At 35.2% G+C, this 12,151-nt stretch overlaps 1 protein-coding gene across 1 annotated transcript; it reads left to right on the top strand.

Annotated features, from left to right (window-relative positions):
- The first annotated feature begins 1,939 nt into the window (after positions 1-1,939).
- On the top strand, positions 1,940-11,829 carry LOC118577943 (olfactory receptor 9I1-like). Its single transcript, XM_036178579.1, is given in 3 exon segments — positions 1,940-2,089; positions 11,027-11,584; positions 11,587-11,829. Coding segments are annotated over 3 exon segments (951 nt in total).
- Positions 11,830-12,151: the final 322 nt, after the last annotated feature.

Below are 12,151 nucleotides of genomic sequence, written 5' to 3'. Positions count from 1 at the left end.
GTACAAATTTTCTCACTAAATATTGAAACAAACATATATTAAGATAAATATGTATGTAGAAAACATGTATTATTTAAAGGTATCTAAACAGCAATTTAGTAAAACTTTATAGGAAAGAAACACATTATTGTAAGAGCCAGAAATCAATAGGTAATATCTAAAATTGAGGATTACAGTGACAAAAATAATAATGGCCAATACTATTTAACTCTTTCTTTATGATGAGCATTACTCTACTCTCCTTCCAGGATTAAATTATTTAGCATTGACAATACCCCAATAATATAGGCAACTTTTTCTTTATTATGGAAACAAAATTGTAGTATAGGAATATGGATTTAAACACACACACATGCACACACATATGAACATACATATATATGATGACATAAAAATAGAAAAGAGACTATGGAGGCTATGGGTCAAGAGGGTGGGTCCTGGATAGGGGAGAGAGGGGAAAGAGCTATGGGGAAAGGAAATCAAAATATCATTTCTTTTCTGTGATATGTGGACTATATTATTCAGAAGAGTACTATTTGATGAAAGGAGGGGACTAGAAGGAGGACAGGGAGGAGTATTAGGGTAAGTGGTTAAGCAAAGAACAACTATGTATCATGTATAAAATATCACAAAAATGATAAAAGAATTAACAATGAAAATGAATGGACTCACAAAGGAAGAGAGACACAATAAGATTAGATAAAGTGACTCTAGGAACATAACTAAAGCATAGAAAGACTATGAGTTTGGATGTATTTAAATTTGGATACTTTAAATTGAAAAATATTAAAGCTTATTATATTACATATGAAGGTCTTTGAAGTGAAATGGTTAACACTAAAGTGGAAAAATGTTTTTCAAGTATTATCTGAATAGATAATATCCTGGAAAATGGTACAATAGTAAGAAGAATGTATGGATTTGTGTAATAAGGGATTATTAAAAACAAAGAACAGGCTCATCAACTCTATTTCTTTAAGGCTTTCATGAAAAGAGTGAGTTACATTGATTTATGGATGAGGGCAAATGCTGAGGTCAGTGTGTAGAAAGGAGAGAGAGACATGATTCAGCTTCAAGGAGAGAATTAACAGGTTGGACTGCCTAAGGACAGGGACACATGATAAATACATGTTGATAAGCAGGAAAGGAGATTCCTCCCTGTAATGGCATTGGAGCAGATGTGCAATGGGACATTTTTACCCCCCCCCCCAACTTGAAGATATCTATTTTGTCTTTGAAGAAATTTGCAAATGTAAACTAGAATTAATAATTTGAAGCAGAAAGAGCAACTGAAGAGCCACCTCACACACTTTGGAAATGTCTAAGGAAAATCAGTTAGATTCAATAATTCCTGAAAAATAAATAGGCTCAAAAGTACAAACTTAACAGCAACTACAGAGAAAAAGACTGGTCTTCTATAACAGGAATTGCTAAATGGTCTTAATATAATTAAAAGGAAAAAAAACAGAGCCATATATTGGGATGAAAGCTGAAAGATTAGAGAAACAGAACAAGCCATTCACAGTTCTTACCTCTACCAAATCCTCAGTCTAAATACAGTGAGTTTCTGTTTCTTCATGCCTTATATACTTTTTTCTTCCCTACCATCTTACTTCCTTGGATGAAAGGCATGTGTGCTTCCCAAGCAAAGGCATGAGATCTCAAGTGTTGGGATTAAAGGTATGTGGCACCATGCCTAGCTCTGTTCCCAGTGTGGCCTTGTACTTACAGAGATCCAGATGGTCTCTGTCTCCCAAGTGACAGGATTAAGGGCATGTGCTATCACTGTCTGGCCTCTATGTCTAAACTAGTGGCTAACTCTGTGCTTTGATCTCTAGATAAATTTTATTGGGGTGCATAATATATCATCACAGTCTTCAATCCTGGATTCTTTACAATTCACTCTTATCGTCTGCTGAGTAAACAGTCCATACTGAATATGACCAATAATAATCTCACCAAAGTAACTGAATTCATTCTTGTGGGCTTTACTGACCATCCAGAGTGGGAGATTCCTCTCTTCCCAGTGTTTCTGAGCTTCTATCTTGTAACAGTCCTGGGGAACTTGGGCATGGTCATTCTTATCCATGTGGATGTCCAACTTCACACCCCAATGTATTTCTTCCTGAGCCATCTCTCTGTAATGGATGCCTGCTATACCTCAGTAATAACCCCCCCAGATCTTGGCCACACTGATCACAGGTAAAACAATCATTGCCTATGGTCCTTGCGCTGCTCAGATCTTCTTTTTCAACTTCTGTGCAAGTACAGGGTGTTTCCTGTTGGCAGTGATGGCCTATCTCTCCAGCCCCAGACTTCACTTCTTATGGTACCTTATCCCTTCTTAGAGTTCAGTTTCCATCAATATGCACAGGTATGTATGCCATTTTGTTTTGCAACTACCAACTTTCATTTCTTCGAAGTTGGATATCACTAGGTGCCTTTTAGAAAATATAGTTTCTTGAGAAAGCAGTTATCAGATTGTAGAGCTTAGTTTTTTGATTTCCCTGAGAATGTGAGTTCTGTGCTTCTTGTACATATACTGAGAGAGTGATAACCACATATATTAGAGTTACATCTTTGGAATAAGATAAACCTAGATTATATTTCAGATTTGCTTGTTGCTTTGACCTTGGGAAGCATCCTTATCTCTTTAACTTAGTCTCTTCTAAGACTAAAATAAAACCTCTTTCCTAGGCTCACAGGATTATGTTTGAAATGTGTGCAGAACATTCCACATTGTGATTGTCACAGAGCAGGTGCTCAATGAACAAAACACCAGCGTTTGGAAAGCAGCACAGTATAAATTAGTTGCAGTCAGGGGATCAAAGTGGGACCTTTGCTTTCAGTAGTCACATTTCAGACAAATTATTTAATATTTCTGGGCTTCATTTTCCCTATCTGTAAAATAAAAATAAAAATTGAGCATTTTAATTCAGAATTATCAAGTTGAAAGGAAATATTTTTAATATGTTCAGCATCTGCCTGACTCCAAGCAGAAGCTCAATAATGTGCAGTAGTGTTTTTGAGAGACTGATTCTCTGCTAAGATGAGAAAGGTATGATTTTTGAGCTCCTTTGATGATAAAAACCATCCAACTACCCAGGGACTCAACCTTTGCAAAAACGAAGGAAGAGGTTGAGAGTAGGCTGAAAGAAAATTTTTAGGGTTAAGTTTCTTTTTAGAAAACACATCTCTTTAACTTTTCCTCAAGGACTATTATTCTTTGTTGTATATTATGAATAATTATATCAACTCACAAAAATACCAAGTTTTTTCTTTTTGAAATGTTCACTAAAATACACTTGGTTCAGTAAGGTCATCGATTACTTCATTCTAGATCAAATCGATTTGTTGGTGTTTCAAACCCTTTAAATTGCGTCTTACAAAAAATGGACATCTCTAGTCTCATTTTGAAAATTTCCTCTGCGAGCTATCCTAGTAATTTATGTAAACAAAGTCGGATTTAATTCCCAGGAAAAAATTAAGTTTCTTATTCCTCTATACCACTTTTAAAATTATATTTCTAAAATATATACATACTGTATATGTAACACACAAAAGAATCTCTCAAAACATGAAAGTGTCTGAGTGTAGAAGAATCCTATATAGGTTTATGGATATATTTAATATAAAAATGTAGAGATGCATTACATAAATGAGTCAATTTTATCATTTTTTTTTGTCAAGCAGGGGTCTTTAAAATGGGCAGTGATTCCTATTGTATCTGTACTCCTTGAGGAGTTTCATATCTGGTTTTAGTTTCTCTTCCATAAATGATGTGTCAATTGTATCTGTCTAGAGATATTTTTGACAGTGTTGTATAAAATATTTAAGTAATGCCTTAAAGTAAGATTATGGATCTGGGTTTCCATGAAGAAACTCTCAGAGATCATTTAGGTGTTAGGAACTTTCATGACGAGACAGAATGCACAAGGGAAATAGTCAGTATCATGCATGGTGTGTGATGACATGACTCAGATCTGTGCTTATGTTGATAAGAAATTGTAGGAAATGCAAAAATTTGTCATTATAAGATACATTAAATATACTTATCTTGAAAAACTGATAAAGCATAGGAAAAGAACATTAATTTCACTTGATATTTGAAATCTTTTCCCAGAATCAATAGAGTTCTTGATTGCATAGTACATATGAAATTATAGTAGAAAAACACCACTTACCATTCCCATAACTTACCAAAAAGCAAATTATAGAAAAAAAGCAGAACAAGTACTTATACAGGAATGGGATGAAAGCAAGATTTCTTTTAAGGAAAGAAGACAGAGTTGGAAGGGATTTATTTCATTTAGTGAGAGGACAAAAATAACTCAATATATTGTGCCAAAGTGCCTATGTATATGAACCTGTCCTCTATATAGCAATCTATAATCTGAAAAACATTGTTAATGGATGCAGAGATAAATATAGAGAATTTATATGAGTGAAATGTATTGTCTTTCAGAAAAGGAAACAATAGTCATATTAAAATTATAGTATACTATAGCAATAATAAGAAATGACTATATTTAGGTATTTTTTGAACTTGAAATCAATCATATTTTTACACACATTAAATTACTTAATACCAGCAGGACAGTGGTGGTGATACCTTTAATTTCAGTACTTTAGAGGCCGAGAAAGATTTTCAGCCCTATGGGCAAGTGCCTGTTCATCTGAGATTCTTGCTGATCCCTGAGAGAGCATTTTTTCTAAGCCTGCTTAAATAAACATGTAGTTAAAAAAATGTTGGGAATGTGTGCTGTAGGGACACATGAAGAAAAAATATATCATCTTCAAACTTCTGTAATAATTTCATGAAAAGAACACAGATGGATTTGAGGTTCAAGAAAGACTAAACTGAGGTCACTATGTAAGGCTAAACTGAGTCACTGTGTGTAAGGTATGGACAGACAGATTCCATCTTATATAAAGATATGTAGATGTGTGGTACAAGATATAAGGTTGGAATAGATGTTGGCTCTTAACCTCTTTCAAAACTGAAGTGTACTTGTATCTTTCTCTTCACAGAAATTTACAAATAATAAACCAGAATTAATCTGAATCAGAAAACAACAACATAAGTCTCAGCTCTATCAAATTTTAGAATGCTCTAGAAGAAAAAGCCTGGTTCAAATTTCTGAAACGTGTATTGGAAATAAGTTCACAGTTGCAAACTCTACTTTACCAGAGAGAAAAGAGGTTTGTGCTTTTGTCTCTGTTTTATTTTACTTAATTATTATCCTCAGATAACAGTCCACATTGATTCTATGGCTAAGAATAACCTCACCACAGTAACTAGGTTTTCTCATGGGCTTTAATGACCTTCCCAAGTGGAGGTCCCCCTTTTTCTGGTGTTCCTCCACTTTGTATCTTGTCACCATTCTGATCTGGAGGACAGTGTACAGCCAATGAATGACTGACATAAACTGCAGAAGCCTTATACCCTTAGTAGGTATAATACACTTCTAGAGTTCTTCATTGGTCAAGTCAATACTAGATTCCAGATAGGAAGACAACTTTCTTTACAATTTTGTACTTCATTTTATTCTATATATGTTTGTTCTGTGTGTACTTTATCAGTGACACACTTGCATTCTAGCTCTGACCAGGGTTTAATTTGCTTCTACAGTATTTTTTTTTTTTTATTTTTGAGATTATAATATAATCACAACATTTATTCCTTCACTTTACTTCCTCCAAACCTGGCCATCTACATCCCCTTATTCTCTTTCAAAGTCATGACCTATTTTTTCATTAACTGTAATTACAGTCATGCATTTACATTTATAGATACACACATATTCCTAAATGGAAAATGCTCAGTGTGTATAATGTTCCTTATATGTGTATTTTTAGGACTGGTCATTTCACAATGGATAACCAATTGGTGTGCTCTTTCCTGGGAAAGATCACCTCTTCTGCTCTTAGCAATCCTTAACTGCCTGTAGTTCTTTGGGTAGGGATGAGGCTTATGTGCTTTCTCCCATCAATTTTGGCATGTCTGTTGATATTGTCTTTGGTCAGCTCATGTTTGGGAAGTTATGTTTCTTAGACTTTATGCATGCATCTTCTGACATTACAGGGGCACAGAGTCTCACAGATTACTCCTCTTCTGCAATATTACATTTAACTCAAAAAACAAAGATGTAGTTCTTCCCCCAAGTCCAAACATGGTATTTAATCTGAATAACAAGAGATAAATATACCAAATTTTTCACAAGTTTCCAATCATTACCAAAAGGGGGATGAATAATAAACACTACACAATTCAACAACAAGCTTACCTGTTGATAATAATGGAATATTCTCAATTCTGTGTACTCTCCTCTACTTTCCCTCCAGTGTGTTCCAGTTTTCACTCTAGTTTGTTTATAGGAAACGTAAAAGCAGTAGACATACTCTTACCACACAGCCATTTCAAAACAAAATTAATTTCAGGAGGTTATAACAAATTTTATCAAAATGCATTGGGTGAATGTCCTTAAGCTATACATCAGATATTCTGCTCTCTAGTTGCCTCCTTTCTTTTCAGTATATTTTTGGATTTTCTGGCATCTGTGATCTCAAAATCCTGAATAGGCCAAATGCTTGCTTATTATCAAAATATTTATGCCAACCTTGATACTTAGAAGGTATACAATGTCAGTGACACTGCTTATGCCATACTATTTTGAATCCTATATTACCAAGTAGGTAAAAGCAAACAGGCTAGGCTTAGTCTATTTAATAGGACATATGTGGTTAGTGGACTGTAAGAGTTTACCATGAAGCTGAAGAAACAAGACTAAGAAATAATTTATGGAATATGTAATATAAAAGCAATTTTGGCAAGTTATATTGTTCTAACAAAAAAGATTGTGGTTTCAGAGGCAGGAAATACATGAGAACAGAACAAAGAAAGGTGGCTGTATAACTCTGGAAATGGATCTTGAGAGCATGAGAAAGCATACTGCTCAATACAGAAGCAGTTAAGCACGCTTATACTACCCTGGACTCACGGTCATCTGAGTCAAAAATCATGCTTCCTTATGAAAATTGGAACAGACAATACTGTGGAGTTTCATATCTGTGTTGTAACTGAACAGTGGGTGTAAAAATATGTATAGTGTAAAAACACTTTTATGTGAAGACCTCTGATCTGACTGTCAGACCACTGACAGACTAACTCAGCAGACTGTTCCCATTCCCTGCAGAAGTTGCTGTTGATCTCCAGAACTTAGAAGTCATAGGAGTTGCCATGAGATCCCACAGGTTAGATTATATCCACTAAGAGATGTGGAAAAGATGCAAAAATTAGTCATTGCCTGAGGGAAATTGTTGGGCAAATGATCAGGGAGCTTTCCCCAGGAGTCTTAGGAACTGTCCCTGGAGCTGATTTTTGATTCATGGGAGTACTTATCCACTGTGTAGCTTTTGGCCATTCCCAAAAGTATTTTAAATACCCACTGGCTTGCTGTGTAAGAATAAATCCCAAAATGCACATTTACATTGAACTATGCATGTAATCTGATTTATAATGCCTTTGTTAATTTGAATTCAAAGGCCCCAAGTTGAACAGGGTGATTCTACCACCTGAGAACCCTGGAAAGTTACTCAGCTTTTCCAGACAAACCAGTGAAGGCAAATTAGAAGAGAATAAGTCCATTGCTACTGGACCTTCATTTTTAAATTTTTTGTTATGTGTATTAATATCTTGCTTGTACACAATTTATACATCATATATGTGCCTGATACTAGCAGAGGCCAGAACACGGCATTAGATTCCCTGGAACTGGAATTACAGATGACTGTGAGATGCCAAGTGGGTGCTAGGGATGGAACCCAAGTCAGTAATGAAATATGAAAGAGTGGCGAGTGCTCTTAAAAGACCAGATATCTCTCCAGCCCCAGACCTTCACTTCTTATGGTACCTTATCCCTTCTTAGAGTTCAGTTTCCATAAATATGCACAGGTATGTATGCCATTTTGTTTTGCAACTACCAACTTTCATTTCTTCGAAGTTGGATATCACTAGGTGCCTTTTAGAACATATAGTTTCTTGAGAAAGGCAGTTATCAGATTGTAGACCTTAGTTTTTTGATTTCCCTGAGAATGTGAGTTCTGTGCTTCTTGTACATATACTGAGAGGAGTGATAACCACATATATTAGAGTTACATCTTTGGAATAAGATAAACCTAGATTATATTTCAGATTTGCTTGTTGCTTTGACCTTGGGAAGCATCCTTATCTCTTTAATCTTAGTCTCTTCTAAGACTAAAATAACACCTCTTTCCTAGGCTCCCAGGATTATGTTTGAAAATGTGTGCAGAACATTCCACATTGTGATTGTCACAGAGCAGGTGCTCAATGAACAAAACACCAGCGTTTGGAAAAGCAGCAAGTATAAATTAGTTGCAGTCAGGGGATCAAAGTGGGACCTCTTGCTTTCAGTAGTCACATTTCAGACAAATTATTTAATATTTCTGGGCTTCATTTTCCCTATCTGTAAAATAAAAATAAAAATTGAGCATTTTAATTCAGAATTATCAAGTTGAAAGGAAATATTTTTAATATGTTCAGCATCTGCCTGACTCCAAGCAGAAGCTCAATAAGTGTGCAGTAGTGTTTTGAGAGACTGATTCTGCTAAGATGAGGAAAGGTATGATTTTTGAGCTCCTTTGATGATAAAAACCATCCAACTACCCAGGGACTCAACCTTTGCAAGAAACAGAAGGAAGAGGTTGAGAGTAGGCTGAAAGAATAATTTTTAGGGTTAAGTTTCTTTTTAGAAAACACATCTCTTTAACTTTTCCTCAAGGATCTATTATTCTTTGTTGTATATTATGAATAATTATATCAACTCACAAAAATACCAAGTTTTTTCTTTTTGAAATGTTCACTAAAAATACACTTGGTTCAGTAAGGTCATCGATTTACTTCATTCTAGGATCAAATCGATTTGTTGGTGTTTCAAACCCTTTAAATTGCGTCTTACAAAAGTGGACATCTCTAGTCTCATTTTGAAAATTTCCTCTGCGAGCTATCCTAGTAATTTATGTAAACAAAGTTGGATTTAATTCCCAGGAAAAAATTAAGTTTCTTATTCTCTATACCACTTTTAAAATTATATTTCTAATATATACATACATGTATATGTAACACACAAAAGAATCTCTCAAAACATGAAGTGTCTGAGTGTAGAAGAATCTATATAGGTTTATGGATTATAAATATTTATAAAAAATGTAGCTATGCATTACAATAAATGAGTCAATTTTATCATTTTTTTTTTGTCAAGCAGGGGTCTTTAAAATGGGCAGTGATTCCTATGCATGTGAACTCCTTGAGGAGTTTTCATATCTGGTTTTAGTTTCTCTTCCATAAATGATGTGTCAATTGTATCTGTCTAGAGATATTTTTGACAGTGTTGTATAAAATATTTAAGTAATGCCTTTAAAGTAAGGAGATTATGGATCTGGGTTTCCATGAAGAAACTCTCAGAGATCATTTAGGTGTTAGGAACTTTCATGAAGAGACAGAATGCACAAGGGAAATAGTCAGTATCATGCATGGTGTGTGATGACATGACTCAGATCTGTGCTATATGGTGATAAGAAATTGTAGGAAATGCAAAATTTGTCATTATAAGATACATTAAATATACTTATCTTGAAAAACTGATAAAGCATAGGAAAAGAACATTAATTTCACTTGATATTTGAAATCTTTTCCCAGAATCAATAGAGTTCTTGATTGCATAGTACATATGAAATTATAGTAGAAAAACACCACTTACCATTCCCATAACTTACCAAAAAGCAAATTATAGAAAAAAGCAGAACAAGTACTTATACAGGAATGGGATGAAAGGCAAGATTTCTTTTAAGAGAAGAAAGACAGAGTTGGAAGGGATTTATTTCATTTAGTGAGAGGACAAAAATAACTCAATTATTGTGCCAAAGTTGCCTATGTATATGAACCTGTCTCTATATAGCAATCTATAATCTGAAAATACATTGTTAATGGGATGCAGAGATAAATATAGAGAATTTATATGAGTGAAATGTATTGTCTTTCAGAAAAGGAAACAATAGGTCATATTTAAAATTTATAGTAACATTAGCAATAATAAGAAATGACTATATTTAGGTATTTTTGAACTTGAAATCAATCATATTTTTTACACACATTAAATTACTTAATACCAGCAGGACAGTGGTGGTGTATACCTTTAATTTCAGTACTTTAGAGGCCGAGAAAGATTTTCAGCCCTATGGGCAAGTGCCTGTTTCATCTGAGATGTCTTGCTGATCCCTGAGAGAGCATTTTTTCTAAGCCTGCTTAAATAAACATGTAGTTAAAAAATGTATGGGAATGTGTGCTGTAGGGACAACATGAAGAAAAAATATATCATCTTCAAACTTCTGTAATAATTTCATGAAAAGAACACAGATGGATTTGAGTGTCAAGAAAGACTAAACTGAGGTCACTATGTAAGGCTAAACTGAGGTCACTGTGTGTAAGGTATGGACAGACAGATTCCATCTTTATATAAGCATATGGTAGATGTGTGGTACAAGATATAAGGTTGGAATAGATGTTGGCTTAACCTCTTTCAAAACTGAAGGTCACTTGTATCTTCTCTTCACAGAAATTTACAAATATAAACCAGAATTAATCTGAATCAGAAACAACAACATAAGTCTCAGCTCTATCAAATTTAGGAACTGCTCTAGAAGAAAAAGCCTGGTTCAAGATTTCTGAAACGTGTATTGGAAATAAGTTCACAGTTGCAAACTCTACTTCTACCAGAGAGAAAAGAGGTTTGTGCTTTTGTCTCTGTTTTTATTTTACTTAATTATCATCCTCAGATTAACAGTCCACATTGATTCTATGGCTAAGAATAACCTCACCACAGTAACTAGGTTTTTTCTCATGGGCTTTAATGACCTTCCCAAGTGGGAGGTCCCCCTTTTTCTGGTGTTCCTCACTTTGTATCTTGTCACCATTCTGGGGAACTTGGGTATAATCATTCTCATACAGGTGGATGTCCAACTCCACACCCCAATGTATTTCTTCCTGAGCCACCTTTCTGTGTTGGATGCCTGCTACACCTCAGTCATCACTCCTCAGATCCTGGCTACACTAGCCAAAGACAGAATGATCATCTCCTATGGCCAATGTGCTGCCCAGTTCTTCTTCTTCACCATCTGTGCAGCTACAGAATGTTTCCTGCTGTCCGTGATGGCCTATGATCGCTATGTTGCTATTAGCAATCCTCTGCTCTACAGAGTGGCCATGAGCCCTCAAAGATGCTGGTGTTTGGTGGCTGGAGCCTATGGTGGTGGGTTGTTTGGAGCCATCTTAAGAACCACGTGCACCTTTTCTCTCTTCTTCTGTGAAAATAATCAGATCAATTTCTTCTTTTGTGACCTCCCACCTCTGCTGAAGCAGGCCTGCAGTGATACAACAAATGCTGAGATTATCATTGTTTTAGTTGGGAACTTTGTCATCTTGTTTAATGCCTTGGTCATACTCATTTCCTACCTGCTCATCATCAAGACTGTCATGAAGATGAAGTCTTCAGGTGGCAGAGGTAAATCAAGACTTTTTCCACATGTGTCTCCCACCTCACTGCTGTGACTATTTTCTTTGCGAATCTCACCTTTATGTATATAAGGAGTGGTTCAGGCAAATCCCTAGAGGAAGATAAAGTTGTGTCTCTCTTCTACACTGTGGTCATCCCCATGTTGAACCCCCTTATCTATAGTCTGAGGAACAAGGATGTGAAGGCTGCCTTCAGAAAGGTCACTGGCAGATTTCAGGTTTCTCACTTGCAAAATTGAGTGAAAGGATCAATCAGTCATTTTTTCCCCCCACTATTGATGTTTCCTAGGGGTAAGCTATACCAGAGGAAGCAAGAAAGTGTTGAAGAGTACAAAATACAAAATGGTGAAATTTGTACTTGAAATTCTATTGCACTTCCTTCTTATCTCTGTTTGCCACTGCTGGTTTGTTACTTGGCACTAGTAACTGCTATTATCTTGCTCCATCATTTACAAAATCATATTTTGAGTTAGGTCACTTGACTTGAATTCTGGACTCACTTTCTCTCATCTTCTTTTTCATCAACATTGCAAATTATTTGTGAAAAAGTTCATATCATTT

Source organism: Onychomys torridus, chromosome 1 (genome assembly GCF_903995425.1).
Source record: "Onychomys torridus chromosome 1, mOncTor1.1, whole genome shotgun sequence".
Lineage (NCBI taxonomy): Eukaryota > Metazoa > Chordata > Mammalia > Rodentia > Cricetidae > Onychomys > Onychomys torridus.
This window is presented reverse-complemented; position numbering and strand designations above follow the sequence as displayed.